We start from the raw sequence: 18,695 nt of genomic DNA, 5'->3' as shown, positions 1-18,695 counted from the left end.
GGCGCCCTGAACCAGAGCGCCCCGCACGCCGGACAGACATCCGCAGCGTGGGGAGCGCTGCAGGACTTCCCCGCAGGGCTCCCCACGCTGCGGATAGCAGCCTGCTACCCGGGGCGTTGGGCACCCTGAAGCAGAGCGCCCCTCGCGCCAGACAGACATCGGCCAGCCCACAAGCTCGGGGGACAGTTGGGAGACGCAGCGCCGCCATCCCACTGTTCCCCGACCTGGTTTTGTGGGGAAAATAAAGGAAATTTTTTTTCCCTTTATTTCCCCCCCCAAAAAAGTAGGAGTGTCCTATGGGACGAAAAGTACGTTACTTAGCTTTGGAAGTCTGATGTGAATGTATTGTGCCAGTTTATTCTGTACTAGGGTATTCTGGTGAGGTAACTATCAAAGAAAATTAGTGTCACAAGTTCTGTACGTGTTGATGTTATGCAAAAAATCTTGATAGAAGGACTCAGAAACAATAGTTCAATGTTGGATTGCATTTTCTACCTTTATTTCAAGGAAGTTGTAGCAGGCATAAGAGGTAGAAATACATAATGGCATCTGATTACAGTATATTGAATTACTATTTCAATAGAAATTTGGCATGTACTTTTCTGCTGGTATTTTTTGTGAGTTGCAAATATTACTGCTATTCTGGTGTTTTTGTTTTTTTGTTTTTTAACAGTCCTTCCTTACAGTTTGAGGCTGCATGGGCCCTGACTAACATAGCTTCAGGCACTTCTGCACAGACTCAAGCTGTTGTACAGTCTAGTAAGTGCTCTAAGTGTTTAACTTTGGGAGTGGGTGCATTTTGCAATTGAAGATACACATATAACTTCATCTTCATAGAATCATAGAATTGTAGAGTTGCTGCTTTAAGTTGTTTTATTTTCATTTTTTGTATCCTGTGATTGCTCTCCACTCTAGCTTTTCCATTCTGGAATACATGAAGCATTGCTGAGAGTAGCAGGCCTCGTTTTGCCCATGGCAATAGTCTTAGGGATGGCTAGTTAAATCTCTTTATTGAGGCCTGCTGTAAGGTCAAGCAAGCGAGTAGGTGAAACCAGCTTTTACAGACCATGCTGTACCTCAGACATCCCTTGCAATGTGGGAGATGGAGAAGGGAGGCACTGAGTCTGAAAGAAGTTTCTACTAGTTGAAGCCCACATGTTTCCAATACTTAAAATTGTTCTTCCACAGTTGGCTTTTGAAGGGGGGCATAATAATTTGAAGGGGGTGGATAGGCCCTTTGACAAAATATACACAGATCTTTGTAATGTGAGAAGACAGTTTTAACTTTCTTGATGCTAAATAAAGCCTCCACGTTACTTCAAATTTTTATTTAGAATGTGAATGTCAATATCAATATCTTCTTTCTGTCTGGAAAAATTAATTATGCAAAGGTGCACTTCCAATTTAATTTTGAACAAACATAGAATAATTTCCTGAAATATTAACAGTATAACTCAGTTATGTGAAAACAAAATAAAAAAATTCCTTCCAGTAGCACCTTAAAGACCAACTGAGTTAGTTCTAGGTATGAGCTTTCGTGTGCATGCACACTTCTTCAGATACACGAAAGCTCATACCTAGAACTAACTCAGTTGGTCTTTAAGGTGCTACTGGAAGGAATTTTTTTATTTTGTTTTGACCATGGCAGACCAACACGGCTACCTATCTGTAACTCAGTTATGTGAAATTTATCTTTTAAAAGAGCTGCATTTTATCATTTCAATGAATCCAGTTTTCTGCTGTTATAGATGCAGTACCTCTCTTCTTAAGACTGCTGCATTCACCACATCAAAATGTTTGTGAACAAGCTGTTTGGGCCCTTGGAAATATTATTGGTAAGTGTTAACTATATTTCTAGAAAAGAAATCACAGGCATTGAAGGCTTTAAAATCATACATTGACATTACCCCATAAAACTATGTTTCCTCTTAAGTTCTCTGAATAGTCCAGTTGATTTAAATAAGAAAACATCCTCAGTTTGGAAAACTTAGATGAAGTTATTCTACAACAAATTGTGTTCTTCAAATTTCCATTGAACCGTAACTTTTGTAGTGTTCGTATGTTACCAGTGGGGGAAACATAGCGCATCAAGACCCCAACATAAGTCACTGCATACATTTCAAGGTTTCTCCATCTTGAATGTAATTTTTTGTTAAATTTTCACTTTTGTAGGTGATGGTCCTCAGTGTAGAGATTATGTCATATCACTGGGAGTTGTCAAACCGCTTCTATCCTTCATCAACCCCTCCATTCCCATCACTTTCCTCCGGAACGTCACATGGGTCATTGTAAATCTCTGCAGGAATAAGGATCCCCCACCACCTATGGAGACAGTGCAGGAGGTAAATAAAAAATTACAACTAAGTATTGTTCCACCTCAGCTTCACTGCAAGTCAGTTTTCCCATGATGGCATATGTACTGTGTGCACTTTCTTAATGCATATTTATTTGTATCTCATTCCACTTACTAGTTATTAATTATGGCAGTATCTGAGGCATTTACCTTCCTTCTTGATTTGAAGTCAGAATCTAACTTCAGCAGCTAAACAGTACAGACTAACGAGGCATGTAGTCTTCAAAGAGACAGAGACCATGCAGGGAACCACTTATTTAAATAAAAGATGGTTACAGCCTAAAGCACAAGCAGCGATAACTTACATGAGAATCCTTTAGTCAGTGGGATGTGTATCTTATGTAAGAATATATAGGATTATGGGCAAAGTCAACAATCTTTAAAATGAAGCCGTCTCATGGAGCGGTGAGTGTGAGAGAAGTCGCCTTCATTCCTCCCAGAAATGCTGGGATGCCAGGTGTAGTGCCTTCCCTGTGGGTTATTCTTGTGATAAAATTCACTATTCCCCAAGCTGCTCTCCTCCACACAGGAAAAAGATACAGGGAATCTATGTCTCTTCATGTGCGAGTGGGAAAATAAGGTGGCAGTTCTTATTTTAGTTAGATAGATCAGCCTACCTGCCTGCCTGCCTACAGGAAAGGATCAAATATTGTCACAACTGTTCCAAATAAATTCACAGTCCTGTGCAGCTGCTTTTTAATTAAAAAAACACCCAAACAAACTGCTGAAAGACTGATGGCATCTATAATATGATAGAGGGAGTGATTTAACACTACCTCTGCTTTCCCATGTAGTGGATTCTGTGGCTTAGTGGTAACATCTACATTCAGGAATAATGTGAGATGCCAGAATGTTAGCTTTGTACCTCTGGGCTCAAATAGGGAACAAAACAGATTTATGGTGCAGTCTTAACCATGTCTACTCAGAAGCAAGTCCTATTTAATCCAGTGAGGCATACTCCCAGGTAAGTGGGTTTAGGATTGTAGCTTTAGTCCTGCATCGCAGGGGGTTGGACTAGATGACCCTTGGTGTACCTTCCAACTCAACAATTCTGTGACTCGACTAAGAGTGGAATTCACATTGCATGCCGCAGTAAAGCAAGTGTCTCATAGCGCAAGCATTTCTGCTTGCTAAGAGTAAACCACCTCCTTCCTGCATGCTATTCTGAGGGTTCTCCCGCCTCCCCAGATCCAATTAGGGGGGTGAAGGGGGAAGAAACGGGGGAAAGCCACATTATCCCAAGGGGGCTTGTGCTGGCTTCCACTGGGGCAACCATATTTTTATCTCCAGCCCTAAATTTCACTACTGCTCTCAGAAAAGTTCACAATATGTAGTTAACTGAAAAACAACATATATAAAAACCATAAAAGTTTATGCGTAAAGGAGAAGCACTGGCTGTGGGCCAGAAATGTGTTAGCCATTGGCAAACTGGTTGATAAATGTAAATTTTCAATATTATATATGTGAGTTTGCACTCTTTCTTTCTCATAACTTCCTTGTAAAATGAAATTGCTATAGACTTATTTTTACATGATTGAAGCCAGGTATTAAAACTGTGTAAAATGTAGGGCACCAGCTGATTAAGAAACACTTGTTACTGCAGTAAGTAATTGACAGTGTAATCCTGTGCATGTTTATTCAGATGTAAGTCCCGCAGTGCTCAGTGGGGCTTACTCCCAGAAAAATGTGCATAGGATTGTAACCACAGATTTGCTTGAGGTTTTATCCACAGTGTGTTTTGGCTTTCCTTAGTATTAATGACCCATTATAATAAACTTATCTTTACCAGATCTTGCCAGCCTTGTGTGTTCTCATATACCATACAGACATAAATGTAAGTAAATGCTGAAATACCTTCTTCTCCAATCTAAGGTTTCCTTTTAGTATTTGAGAGTTTTCTTACTTAAATTTTGTTTGCATTGTGCCATACAGTAGCTTCTTTGCCTAGAGAGTCTTTCCCCAACTTGGTGGGCTCTAGATGTCTTAGACTACCATGACCAGGGATGATGGAAGGGTAATTTCATGAAAATGTCAACTTACAGCCCCAGCCTTCATTTCCATATATAGTTAACATGCTCTATATCACTTGAAATATAATTTTACAAAGTTTCATTATCTGGCTACAGTTTTTCAAAACGGCATTTTACACATGAGTAAACCAACCAGAAGCATTACATGCAAAGTGACTCAGGGGTGGGGAATCTTTTTAGTCACTTCCGTTTAGTCACTTGCATATGCACGGAGCTCTCTGAAGCCTCGTGAGAGCCTTCCAGAGTCTGATAAGCAAGGCAGAGTGGTTGAAAGCTTTTTGCACTGGGTAAACTCTGCACAAAAAGAGCTTTAAAAGTCTTCCATGTGTTTAAATTGTGTGATTTCAACTAGCTGGCTATGAACCACGTAAAGTTGAAATGGTGCAAGTTATGTGCATGTAAGCTGTGAGTTAACCTTAAACTTTTTTTTACTACTTAATTTGGCTGCCATTTTATAAACACTTAGAGGAGAGAAATTGCTCTCTAGCACCCTGGGCCTGTCATTAAAATAGACAGATAAAGAATTGTGCTGTTAAATGTTTGTTGTTAACAGAACAAGTACAGTTTACACTTTGTTTAATCACAATGCATATTTTGCTAGTTCTTTTTTTTTTTAAAAAAATCAGTACTAAAAAGATTTTTGTCTTACGTATATCACAAACTGGCATTACAAACCACAAGGTTGGTGTTGTTCCCAGTTTATCTGGAAACTTAGTTCTTGTAAGACAGATGACTTGCCTGAGAATCTTAAAATAAAAAAAATATATTGTGTGTTCAACCTGGTTTCATCTCTTTTGATTGATCTGTAGTTCATAAAAACAGTCTGAACTTAGAGAGACATTGTTCACATTTGGAGAAAGCTCCAATATTGCCATATAGTTTAAATCTCAGGCTTCTTAAAACTGATGTGAGTGGGAATGTACCTGTATATATTCAATGTTCCTTGTAATTAGAGGGGTCAAACCTCCTTCCTGAGACTCTTATTTCTCCTCAATCATGATATGGCATCCAAAACTGCTGTTACCAGGGTGTTCTGACATACCAAATTTAATTCTTAATACTTTTTATTAAATTGTTCAGATGTTATTTTCCACATTTATGCCCCACATTACTGACAAATGCTCGGGGTGGCTTACAGTCTTGTTTACAATAATATATATAACGTGTGTGTGTGTAAATATATAAACAGAAGATGGCACTTAGACAAATACAGTGGTACCTCTGGATGCGAATGGGATCGGTTCCAGAGCCCTGTTCGCATCCTGAAGCGAACACAACCCGCATCTGCCCGTGCGTGGGTCGCGATTCGCTGCTTCCGCGCAAGCGAGTGATGTAATTTTGAGCGTCTGCGCATGCACGAGCGGCAAAACCCGGAAGTAACACGTTCCGTTACTTCCAGGTCGCTGCGGAGAATAACCTGAAAACGCTCAACCCAAAGGTACTGACACAGTCAATAAGAGGCTAGGCCCCCCCCCCCATGAGATGCTTTTGTTGATTTACCATGAGTTCAAAAGTGGTTAGAGCACAATCTCATGCTATTTCTACGGTGCTGGTTAGATTCCTGCATCCTATTGCAACATTGTTCTGCACTGGTTTTATCTGAATGTCTGTTTAATCCAGAGCTTTTACATTAGAAATACATCTTCTGGTCACTTTGGGGGGCAGCTAACCTGCTCTTAGGGCTGTTGGCACTGTTTCATTTTGGTGCTAAAAGAAGACCTAAGAAAAAATCAATTCCTAAGATCATGCTGATATCATTGCTAATCTTTGTGCCGACAGCACCATCTACAGTGGTACCTCGGTATTCAAACATAATCTGTTCTGGAAGACTGTTCGAGTTCCAAAATGTTTGAAAACCAAGACGCAAAGGGCGGTCTGCAAATTTAATAGAGAAAATTGAGGGAAAATAACTTATACACTCAGCAGAAGTCATTCGACTTCTGAGGTGCATTCAAAAACGGATGCATTTACTTCCGGGTTTAAGGCGTTTGAAAACCGAAACATTTGTCAACAGAGATGTTAAAAAACCGAGGTACCACGGTACAGTGGTGCCCCGCAAGACGAATGCCTCACTAAACGAAAAACCCGCAAGACGAAAGGGTTTTCCGATTTTTAGCGGCTTCGCAAGACGAATTTCCCTATGGGCTTGCTTCGCAAGACGAAAGCCCATAGGGAAATCTCCGGGGACAGCGGGGAAGCGCAGTGCGCCTTCTCCTCTGTTCCCGGACCTGTCCTGAAGGCTTGCGGTGGGAGGAAGGTTTTCCTCCCCACCGCCAACGTTCAGAACAGCATTCTGAATGTTGGCGGTGGGGAGGAAAGCCCTCCTCCCACCGCAAGCCTTCAGGACAGGTCCGGGAACAGAGGGGAAGGCGCGCAGCGCTTCTCCTCTGTTCCCGGACCTGTCTTGAAGACTTGCGGTGGGAGGAAGGTTTTCCTCCCCACCGCCAACATTCAGAAGGCTGTTCTGAAGGCTGGCGGTGGGAAGAAAAGCCCTTCTCCCCCGCCAGCCTTCAGAAGAGTTCCTCGCAGGGCTCTCCAAGCTGCGGATAGCAGCCTGCTGCCCCTATCCGCAGCTTGGAGATCCCTGCGGGGAAGTCCTGCAGGGCTCCCCAATCTGCGAATGTCTGCCCCTCGCGCGGGGCAGCAGGCTGCTATCTGCAGCTTGGAGAGCCCTGCGGGGAAGTCCTGCAGGGCTCCCCAAGCTGCGAAAGTCTGCCCCGCACGAGGGGCACTCTGAAGCAGAGCGCCCCTCGAGCGGGGCAGCAGGCTGCTATCCGCAGCTTGGAGAGCCCTGCGGGGAAGTCCTGCGGGGCTCCCCAAGCTGCAGATGTCTGCCCCTCGCGCCGGGCAGCAGGCTGCTATCCGCAGCCTAGGCAGCCCTGCAGGAACTCTTCTGAAGGCTGGCGGCAGGAGAAGGACTTTTCTTCCCACTGCCAGCCTTCAGAAGGCTGTTCTGAAGGCTGGCGGTGGGGAGAAAAGTCCTTCTCCCCCCCGCCAGCCTTCATAAGAGGTCCGGGGACAGACTGTCCCCGGACCTGGTCTGAAGGCGGTCTCCCTAGGAACGCATTAATTGATTTTCAATGCATTCCTATGGGAAACCGTGCTTCGCAAGACGAAAAACTCGCAAGAAGAAAAAACTTGCGGAACGAATTAATTTCATCTTGCGAGGCACCACTGTACCTTGTTTTCAGAATAAATTATAAACAGTGTGGAGAAAACACAAGAAAACAATTTGAACATACAGAATTCTCTTTCACAGCATGTCATTCATTTCAGACATGTTGTGTACGGGGATCAATCCCATTTGGGTGTCTGTTGCAATCTTACATTGACAAAGGAAACTTCCCTTCTCTGCAGATCCTTGTGGACACTGTTTGGGCTTTGTCCTACCTGACAGATGGTGGTAATGAGCAAATTCAGATGGTGATAGATTCTGGTGTGGTACCTTTCCTAGTTCCCCTTCTGAGCCACCAGGAGGTAAAAGTTCAGGTAATCATTTTTTGGATGAATTTTATTATAACTGAAATTATCTCCTCTGCATTGTCCAAACCTGATCAGCTTTGTTGTTGTACATAAAAACTAAAGTCAATAATTCAAATGTTAAATCCATTTATTTAAAGACACTTAGACAATGCTTTTTAATTATTCATATGGTCTCTTAAAGTTTCATTAAAAATAGGACAATTTATATTTCTTTTTAAATGTAACCCATGTTTCACTCCACTAGGCTTTATTAAAGCTTAGCTATTGTAATCAACTTATTCTGTTGCTTCAAAGCTGAATGTTTATAGTGTATGTCTCAGACAGAGGAAGGAGATGATCAATCCAGACAAGGTATCCTCATGGCATAGCTGTTTTGAGGTGTGAAATGAAGGATTTACATAGAAAAGGATGAGGGACAGTAGACTGAAACTGAATCCTGGCAGGACAGAGTCCCATGAGTTTGGTGGTTCCTGGGTACTGGAGTTGGGTAATATGCCTGTTCTGGGTGAGGTTGTCCTCCATCCTGCAGCCCTACTTAGGCCTGCCATGCTTCCCCATTTGACCCAAGCCACAACCACCTGCCATACACCTGGCACCATAGATAATGCCCAGTGTGGGGCAGGTGAAGCCCTGACTTTTCTGAAAGTGGGTTTGCAGGTTGCAGAGCTCTATGTTTCAATGGACTGTGCATAGGGCTTTGCAAGACCTCATGCTGAACCACTTGCAAAACACTCTGCAAGACCAGTGCAGGCAAAAAGGGGTCATTTGATGTCAGGTGATTGACGGGGGACGGTTCTGCCTGCCTGTTGGAAGTCCTCTTGGCTGTGCCACACTATCATTAGTGGCAATCAGAATGCATCTCCTATTTGTTTTTAATTTAAAACAAATACACTTTTAAAAATCTTACACTTTGGGTGAATTCAAATTTTAACCCATATGAACTAACCTAGGGAATGAAGCCTGGACCTCGTAAGGCCATCAAAGATTTTACTAATATTTTTTCTTCAAATGTAGACGGCAGCACTAAGAGCAGTTGGCAATATAGTAACTGGTACTGATGAACAGACACAAGTTGTTCTCAACTGTGATGTCCTCTCCCATTTCCCAAATCTTCTGACACATCCAAAAGAGAAAATAAACAAGGTGAGTACTCATTGAATTTTTTCTATGATCTGTTCTTTAGCTTAACAGAACAAGCAGTCTCAGCTTTTGCACTGAACAGGAAAAATTACCCCTTTTCCGAAGAAGAATTTAAATGTTTACTCTGCCCCAGTGCTCCTTGAAAATACATTGTGAAGGGCGGTATAGAAATGCCATCAATAAAGAAATAAGGGATCTAAAAAATGCCAAAGAAAATGTTTCCCTCATTCTACTTTATATTCCATTAATGCACTTTTAATTAGTACGTAGTTGAGTGCTCCCATGAAGTATCATTGTTTGTTTCTGCCATAGCAACTAACTTCTGGAAGGAATTGACTGTGCAGATCCCATTTTGTACACCAGCACTGGAGCAGTGTAAACCTTGAAATCCTTCTTAAGTACTGGGATTAAGCTTCTCAGTGGTAAAGAATTCCAGATATCCCTTTAAGGAAAGCTCATGGTACTCTGATAACTTTTCTTTCTATGTTAAAAATGGATGCAGCTGCTTCAGAGGCCGGAGGATATGGCTCTGTTTTAGTTGATTTCACAGAGTCCTCTGTTCCTTTTCTCTCTTTTTTACTTCTCATTACTTTCATTTCTCTCAATGCAGACTCATTAACTTTTATTTGTTACTTGAGGCAGTCTGGGAAAACAAATGTCTGATACCAAGTCATTTGGGTTTTTATGTGTGGTTAATATACGCTCAAATATTTCAATCCATTTCACACCCTGAAGCTTGCTTTCCAAGAAGCTGTTACAGGTTCACTCATTCCCTGCTTTGGGAACATGTCTTCACGTACTTCTTCCACGCTCCTCTCATGAAGTGTAGAAGTGAACACTCAGACTGGTTGGTCAGTGCTTCTTCAATGCTTTGAAACAGGACCCATCTGTAAGCTTCCTCCACCTTTGGAGGACCACTTCTACAGTCACTCCACCTTTTGAAAGGCAACACCTTCCCTCTTGCCAAAGCATATCCTGACTCACAGTCTACCACAGTTACCTCACTAACTACACCCCCCCACCCCACCCAAATTCTGTCTTAAATTTACAACAGATTATACAGTATGCACAACTTATCCCATCCTATTCTATTCCCACAACTCATGAACATCCATAAATGCACCATCCACCCAGCTTTTATTAACAAATTTCCAGAAGAAAAGTATCAGTTGCTTGAAATCTCATTTTGTCACCATGCAATGTTTCTATCTGGAAACAGGCTGAAATTAAAAGTTTAAAAGCATGTTGATAAATCATGGTTTTTTTAAGTTGAAGATTCTATGTTCAATCCCTTCTATCTCCAGTTAAAAATGTCAAGTTAGCAGGCATTGGTAAATGTCTCTGTCTAAGACAACTTCACATGCAGGGTTTTGTTTTGTTTTATTTCAGGAAGCAGTTTGGTTCCTTTCCAATATCACTGCAGGAAATCAGCAACAAGTTCAAGCTGTAATAGATGCTGGACTTATCCCTATGATCATTCACCAGCTGGCTAAGGTCAGTCAAATGCTGAATCTGGCTGTTTCTCATATTTTTGTTGCAAGATTGTATGTCTACATATATTACTTTGCTAATTTAAATCACCTTTTATATCCTTTAGGGAGACTTTGGCACACAAAAGGAAGCTGCTTGGGCAATCAGCAACTTAACAATAAGTGGTAGAAAAGATCAGGTATGTGTCTTAAGTAGTCAAATTAGTAAACTTGGAACCATTTATAAGGAAGAAATTAATCATAAGTATCTCTTCTGTTTAGGTTGAATACCTTGTGCAACAGAATGTGATCCCACCATTCTGTAATTTGTTGTCAGTCAAAGATTCTCAAGTGGTTCAGGTGGTTCTGGATGGGCTGAAAAACATTCTAATAATGGCTGGTGATGAAGCAAGCACAATAGCAGAAATTATAGAAGAATGTGGAGGTAAGATGTGATTTGGTAAAATGCGATATGCACCTCCAAACAGAGTGTGTTTGGGGTGTGTTTGGTCTTAAGAGAACAGCATTGATAAAAGTTGGTGCAACAGAAACCTGGTGGAATAGAGAGAACCAGTGGGGCATTGTTATTTCTGGATACTAGCTCTATAGGAAGTACATTTGAGAAGATTACAGACACAATAGCCAGGAGTCCTGAACTAAAGTATTACCATTCAGGTTAGCAGTTAGTATAATAATAATAATAATAATAATAATAATAATAATAATAATAATAATACCTCACCCATCTGGCTGGGTTTCAGTGTAATGCACCTGAGACAGGGCTAGGAGCTGCCCTGCTACAGAAACTGCAGCTAGTTGCACTGGCCAGTAGAGCAATATCAGAAACTGAAATGGGATATGCACAGATTGAAAAAGAACTGTTGGCTGTAGTGTTCAGAATGGAATGCTTCCGTCAACTTACGTTTGGCCAGACAGAGCACGTCCAATTGGACCATAAGCCACTGGAAACCACTGTACAGAAGCCATTGTTGAGCACCCCAAAAAGGCTTTGGCACATGTTAATGCAGGGACAAAATTAGGATGTGCACATCCAGTATCACCCAGGCAAAGATCTTGTACTTGCAGACATTCCTGCACAATTGCACTTAGACATAATGAAAAGGGTACACTTCTCACACATAGGAATTGAAAGCTCTCTCTGAAGCGCAAGGGAATGTGCATATTGGCCTGGCATGAATGCCTAGCTGTCCAGCTCAAGGGAAGTCATAGTACCACCCCACAATTCCACCTGGAGTCCTGTGTCCAGTTCAGGGCACCACTGTTTAAGAACAATATGGACAAGCTGGAATGTGCACAGAGGAGTTAGACCAAGATGACCAAGAGTCTGGAAACCAAGCCTTATGAGGATTGGACTCAGTTGGGGGAGTTGGGCATATTTAGCTCAGAGAAGAGAAGGCTAAGAGGTGACATGAAAGCCATCTTCCAATATCTAAAGGTCTGTCACATGGAAGATGGAGCAAGCTTGTTTTCTGCTGCTCCAGAATGTAGGACCTGAACCAATGGCTTCAAGTTATAAGAAAGGAGATTCTGACTCAACATCAGGAAGGACTTTCTAACAGTAAGAGCTGTTAGACAGTGGAACAGTCTCCCTTGGGAGGTTGTGGACTCTCCTTCCTTGGAGGTTTTTAAACAGAGGTTGGATGGCCATCTGTCATGGAAGCTTGAGCTGAGATTCCTGCATTGCAGGGGGATGAACTAGATCAGGGGTCGGCAACCTAAGGCTCATGGACCCCCGCTGCCCGCTTGGTCGGCCGTGCTAAACCAGCGCAGAGCAGAGTGGGGACCGCCTTCCGTGACGCTGGCCAGCTTCCCATTGGCTGCAGGAACTTCCTGCAGCCAATGGAAAGCTGCGCATGCCTCCTCCGCACCAGAAGGAGCGTTTGCGCGTGCGCGCACACACACACACATTCCAGCCCACCATGGCATCTGCGGGACTGTGAACCGGCCCAAGCCACAAAAACTTTCCTGACCCCTGAACTAGATGACCCTCATGGTCTCTTCCAACTCTACATTTCTGTGATTCCATGCCACCAGCTGTCTTCATTCCACTGGCAGACAGACTTAATTGGGTTACAGCTTGCAATTTCTTAATTTATTAAACTTGTCATTTTTCTTGCTTCTCTTTGACCAGGCTTGGAGAAAATTGAAGCACTGCAACAACATGAGAATGAAGACATTTATAAGCTAGCATTTGAAATAATAGATCAGTATTTCTCTGGTGATGAAGTAAGTACCTCTGACTTCTAAAATGTAACAGCAGTAAGTGGCTGCTTTGAGTACTCTGCAGAAATATTGGTGTGGGCCAATGTAAAATGCTCTGAAAAACCACTTTTTCCCTGTACACCGGAGGCACAGTTTCCATTCAGTGTTCTATTCCAGCCAGTGTTACATCTGTGCGGTACTTCATATTACCAGCAAAACAGAAACGTGCTGGCTTATTAAAACAGGATGCAGCAGCTTCTGCTGAGGTTCCTAAGATATGCACTACTTGCAACTGAGATAGGTGCTCTGCACATAGTTTACAGCAGCACCTGAGGATGGAGATTTTGAAAACTTTAAAATGTTGTGGAACAAATACTCACATATGCATGCTGGGTAATGCTGGAAGACTACCCTTAACTACCTCTTCTTCATGCTCAATGCTGCAATCTGTAATTCACTTCAGTTTGGAGGACCAATTTAGTAATAGTCATGTACACAGTACAGTAAGCATGAAATAAAAGTGCTGGAAATAAGTAATATTCCATGTCATGTAGCACCCCAATGTATGTATGTGTGTAAATAGCTTACTTGCCTCTCCCTGCCCTCAGCACAGCCTCTTGAAACAGCAACTCCCCACCCCAATAACTTCCAAATAATTTACTTTGCTAAACAAAGACAAAATGATACTCTAGCTTTCTCAAAGCCTGAAGTTGGTTTCAGGACATCACTTGATGTATTTATTTGAGGAATTAGTAGCTATCTTCATGCATTATTAATAACAGTTAAGTTACTATTTGAGGTGAGCTGCAGGGTCTAGTAGTGTGTTAGGTCCATCACCAACTCATTGTCAGGAGCAAGCCAGCCCAGTGTAATTATTGGCATTCAAATAGAGTTCCGAGGGATTGCCACCAGCTCAGTGCCCCAGGAGATTGCTCATAAGAGCAGCAGATTTCAAAATGTCTCAACTTTTGTAACATGTCCAAGCCTTCTGTATGCATGGTGTGCATTTTTGACACCTGCTCTTGTACTGTTGGGCGGAATATGTTGTCTGTGAGTGGGGGCTATTTATAAGGTGAACAATGAAATCCCATGGTATGCACTTTCTTTGCTTTTGTAGATTGATGAAGATCCCAGCCTCATTCCTGAGGCAACACAAGGAGGTACTTACAATTTTGATCCAACGGCCAATCTTCAAACAAAAGAATTTAATTTTTAAGTTCCATACAATGCAGCTTTTCTATTCCACACCTGTAAAATGTACCACCTGATGGTTGCCATTGAAAAAAGGACTCCAAGCATATTCCTCTTTGTCTGATGCTTCTAAAGCAAGTTGTATCTCCGTCACTTCGCCGTTGCCAAAAGTAACTCTCACACGGACCATAAATGCATATGCATGATCTCATAAACTGTTCAGAGTTGTTGTTTTTTAACAACCCGTGCTACCTTTCCTCTCTTGTTTTTGCCTTTTTTTTGCCCCTGGTGCCAAGAGCTGACAACTGCAGTCTGCAGTTTTAAGAATATCCCTTTGTGGTGGCGGCTCATTGGCTTTCCACAGAAGAGTAGCTTTCTTTCTAAAATAGTGCACTGTGGATCAAGACTCTTTAGTATGATGCTTACATTTTGGAAGACTTCCAAGAGGCCCTGTTTATTTTTTAAGCCTCTACTGTTGTCCTCTACAAACATATTTTCATATATTTAATGTGGAAGAATAAACAAAGAAAACGCAAGTCAAATTATTTTCATTGGTGAAACTGAAATTTTAAAAGAACTTGGGAATTGATTAGTGTAAAAACAGACTACATATATCAGTAATTGTGTTCATTACTGCCTTAGAAGCTTGGGTTTGAAGAATGAAGTTTGCATTTGGACTAGTAAAACATGACCAGTATACCTAATTTTTGAGAACAGCAAGCTGTACTTGACCACTCTTCAGCCTGTGTGTTCCTGCTGTTTTGGAAATAATGAAAATGCTGTGCATGGTATTTTACCTGAGCTACAATCTGTTACGGACTTGAACTTCGTTTTAAGTTGAAAGCAAGAATTCCATATTAAAGAAACAAAGCTACCCCAAATGAGCATTGGTTAGCAAGAATCTTGCTTTCATCTTTTAGTAGTCAATGCATTATTTTTGTTTTAAATTTATAACTGAATAATGTTGATTTATATTGGTTTAAACTGTGGAGCTTTCATGTTTACTGTAATTTAGTCTTAAACTATTTTTTTACTTACCAGTGCTTATGATGATGTGGTTGGCAACAAACTAGCAACTATTTTAGGAGCATCATAAAAGCTTCATTCTTGGAGTATTGGAAAAATAATAGAAAAATTAGTCTCTAAACCTATTCATATAGTTAAGATATGTATTAGTTGTGTGAGGCTTTGTGGAAGCTGCTACTATTCAGAAGAAGTGTAACATGCAGCTCACCATGAATAAATTTGCATAAGCTGGTAACATGGGAGATCATTACTATTGGGGTAATGTCCAGCCTGGCTTTTCAGAGGATCTGGGATTGCTGTGGGTAAAGATGAAATTTAAACTTTGTAACCTGTCACACAAACTGGTATTGTTGCTGTTGTTCACTGGATGTACTTTCCCCAATGCCTTGATGTGAAGGGATACTGAAAACGTAAAACTAATGTAGTTATTGGATGTGGGTTGTATTTACTGTGACGAAGATAAGGACAGATGCCATCAAAAGCTTTGTTGATCAGCTGTTTTTCCACTGATGAGCAAAACATTGCAGGTGTTCATTCATTAAATCTATCTGCCAAGGTGGAGCCACTTTAAAGAGTGAGTTGTATTGTATCTTAAAATGATACAAGTATGTGTTTTAAACTGCAAGATTTTTACTTGCTAGATACTGTGTTTTAATACAGTGGTTTGGCCTCTATTTATAGGTTTTATAAATTTTAAAATCAATTTCTCTTTAAGGTGGCTCAGACTTTTCAACTCTTGTGCACATAAAATTGAGTTGAAGTTCATTGTGCCTTTTTTCTTTACCCAGGCATTAAGTTCATTTGGTAACTGTGTCCTATATTAACACATTTTACTGGAATTGTGTTGTGCTTGCTAAAAACTAGACATTTCAAAATCAGAATTAGATTTGGTCATAGGTTTTGGAATTTCAAAGCAGGTATGCAGTTGATGATGTGAAAAAATGCCCCTCATTTTATAGTATGCCTGTGTCCGCTGTCTTAGATGCTACACACAAAATGAGATAAATGATTTTTCACTACTGTGAAGACTGAGATGAACATAGGAAAACTTGTTTAAAGCAGTAACTTAGATTTTTCTCATTATTCTGTCACCTTATCAGCCCTTGTTTGGAATCCAACCATTTTAAAGTTAAAGGAAACAAACGCTTGAATCCAAAGATCCTGCTGTGCAAGAGGGGGAGATTTTTGCAGTTGTGCTGAGAGTTTCCTTCCATCTACTGATATAAGTGATATCAGAGTGTCAAGAGGCCTCCAGAACAGGAGGCACAGAAGGCTGCAGATGGAGGAAATGGTATCCCTTCTCTCTTACTCCACTTGCAGAGTTTCTTCCAGTCATGCCATGTATTAGGATCTTTGTATGCAAGCCAAAAGTATATTGCTGCACTTTTAAGTTTTCAGAAGTGGTTTAAAATCGCATTGTGTTATTTTTTTAACTCTCAGTTAATAGATTAAATTGTTACTTCAAAAGAGGCATCTAAATGTGTTCCTAATTTTGTATATGGGCTTAGGTTTTATAACCAATAAAAAGCTGCTATCAAATACTACAAACCTGTAAGACCTTATTTTGAAAACAGTGATGTGCTTTAAGTGGATTTGTAGGCTTACTTTTCTCTGACCATTTTCAAATGACAATATGTCCTCTAGTAACCTGAACTGACTTCTTAAAGCATTACCAAAAATAAAACAGTATTTACAATGGTCAACATAATATATAATAATACTTTATTTTGAATATGCATCTAATTAAGAAGCTTTGTATTTAGCACATTGATATTCATGTACAAAAAGGTGTCATAACTTTTGTCTGATATCTTTGTTCTGTTAAAGAGTCTTCTGTCCGAAGGAAAAATACGGTGTCGCATAGCAATTTGTGGTCATTGTCAAATTAATCAAGCCTCAGTTTGATTGTAAAATGACAATGGCAGTACAGTAATGCTTTTTTTAAAAAGATATAGTACAGTTCTGAGTGTTGTCCTATTCTGTATGTGATAGGAAACTAATCTCAGGGAATATACTTGCAGTGTTCCACATATGCAGTAATCCAACACTAGTGTAACAGCATGACATATACACCTGCAACAGGGGTAAAAGACTATCAGAAGCCACTGGGGGTGGAAATAAGGGGATATATATGTAGCCACCGTATCTGACTAGACTGAAACTGCTTCTCAACCAATCTGGTAAATTTCACAATTCTGGTGGCTGAAATGGAGCCCAGATAAGCTGTTGAAGTCAGATACGGGGTAGAGGTTTCCTGCACAGCAAGCCCCCCAACATTACGTTTGCAACAATTATTAAGCTAATAACATTACTTGTATTTTGTCATGACATTTTTGAAACGTAAGTCCCCCTGAATCCCAGCGTAGATTAAATAAGATACATTAAATAAAATACTGATAAAATGATCCCAATGCTCAATGATAGACCATCTCCAGTTAGGAGTCAGGTAAGAAGGTGACAGAGAGATGCTGATACTCTGGAGTGCTATTGCTAGTCAGATGATGCTTCCTCACTATTTTTGTATATTCATTAAAAGGTTTACATCCCACTTTTCACATAAGTATCAAAGCAATGTGCAATAATAAACAGGATGTTTAATGTGGAATTGTCTTGCTTTGTTCATTCACTTTTTATAGCGCATTGTCAAATTGTCCTGTGTTTTTGCTAGGCTTCTTCTGTCTTTCTTGGGGTGCTTCCAGACAAAGCTTTAAATGTACCATCATCTTGCCTCCTTCACACAATTGTACGGCAGTCCAACGAACATAGTAGGCAAATTGTGATCTCTTGTGTGTGTTCTTATCTTTTTATCTTGCCACAGAAAATCCATTAAGGAAAAAAGAACGGAATAGTTGCACAATCTCTTGGCAGCTGTGAATAGGAAAATGTGCAAGTGAGGCACAGCAGGAGAAGTTATTCCTAGGGATGGTGGATAACCACTCCTTTCTATTGACTCTCATTTATTTCTGGTTTCACAGCCATCTCATGCTTTGCATGTCCTTTCCCATGAACTATCATCACTTAGCCTTAATTGTTTCCTGGAATGAGGGTTACTCAGTGTACACACCATTTAACTAGTGGCTTTCAATGAAAACAGCAGTGGTTACTTCCAAATACAGATGTGTAGAATGAACACTGCAGTCGTTAAGCCCTGTGCTACAGACACTGTTTCGTAATCTGCATTTCCCTTCTGTTACAGTAGAATTGTGTAACTAACAAGTAGGGGAAACTAAGGCTGCAAGTTTCCTGTCTGGGTTGTGAAACTGATCAAATCAGGTGGTTCCACCAGAAGAAACCAGAAGCCTTTTTGTTAGGAATTACAGGAGGAGAAATTAATAGAAGTGATTATAAACTTTTTCAATATGCAGTGACTGCGGCAAGAATTTTCATGGCCCAAAAATGGAAACAAGAGGAACTACCGACACTGGAAGAATGGAGGCGGAAACTGATGGACTTTGCTGAACTAGATAAATTGACAGGGAAAATTAGGTATCAGAAAGATCACAAGTTCACTCAGGACTGGAGAAAGTTTACGATTTATCTGGAAAATATTTGTGATGAGCAGACAACGCTAGTTGGATTTAAAGAGGCTTTGTGAATGAGAAAGGGTATTGTAAAAGGGAAAAGAGCTGTAAAGATTTATAAACTGGCAATATAATTATAAAGGAAATGCGGAATAAATACAAAAGTATGAGGATTGCGGGGGGAGCGGGGGGAAGTCAAAAATTTGTAATATATGGAATATGATTGTGTTCAAATAATTTGTAAAAGAAAAACTTTCTT

At 40.7% G+C, this 18,695-nt stretch overlaps 1 protein-coding gene across 1 annotated transcript in view; it reads left to right on the top strand.

Moving 5' to 3' along the window:
• KPNA3 (karyopherin subunit alpha 3) overlaps positions 1-16,463 on the top strand; it is a 34,688-nt gene extending 18,225 nt beyond the window's left edge. The window contains exons 7-17 of the mRNA XM_081855586.1: positions 674-759; positions 1,749-1,835; positions 2,173-2,342; positions 4,143-4,187; positions 7,741-7,872; positions 8,881-9,009; positions 10,396-10,500; positions 10,604-10,675; positions 10,758-10,920; positions 12,628-12,722; positions 13,816-16,463. Coding sequence (XP_081711712.1) covers positions 674-759; positions 1,749-1,835; positions 2,173-2,342; positions 4,143-4,187; positions 7,741-7,872; positions 8,881-9,009; positions 10,396-10,500; positions 10,604-10,675; positions 10,758-10,920; positions 12,628-12,722; positions 13,816-13,914 — 1,183 coding nt within the window. The 3' untranslated portion in view covers positions 13,915-16,463. The remainder of the gene's footprint in view (positions 1-673; positions 760-1,748; positions 1,836-2,172; positions 2,343-4,142; positions 4,188-7,740; positions 7,873-8,880; positions 9,010-10,395; positions 10,501-10,603; positions 10,676-10,757; positions 10,921-12,627; positions 12,723-13,815) is intronic.
• Positions 16,464-18,695: the final 2,232 nt, after the last annotated feature.

This window comes from Podarcis erhardii, assembly GCF_964252035.2.
Source record: "Podarcis erhardii genome assembly, chromosome: 3".
NCBI classification, from domain to species: Eukaryota; Metazoa; Chordata; class Lepidosauria; order Squamata; family Lacertidae; genus Podarcis; species Podarcis erhardii.
The sequence above is the reverse complement of the archived record's forward strand: the minus strand, read 5'-3'. Positions and strand labels throughout refer to the sequence as shown.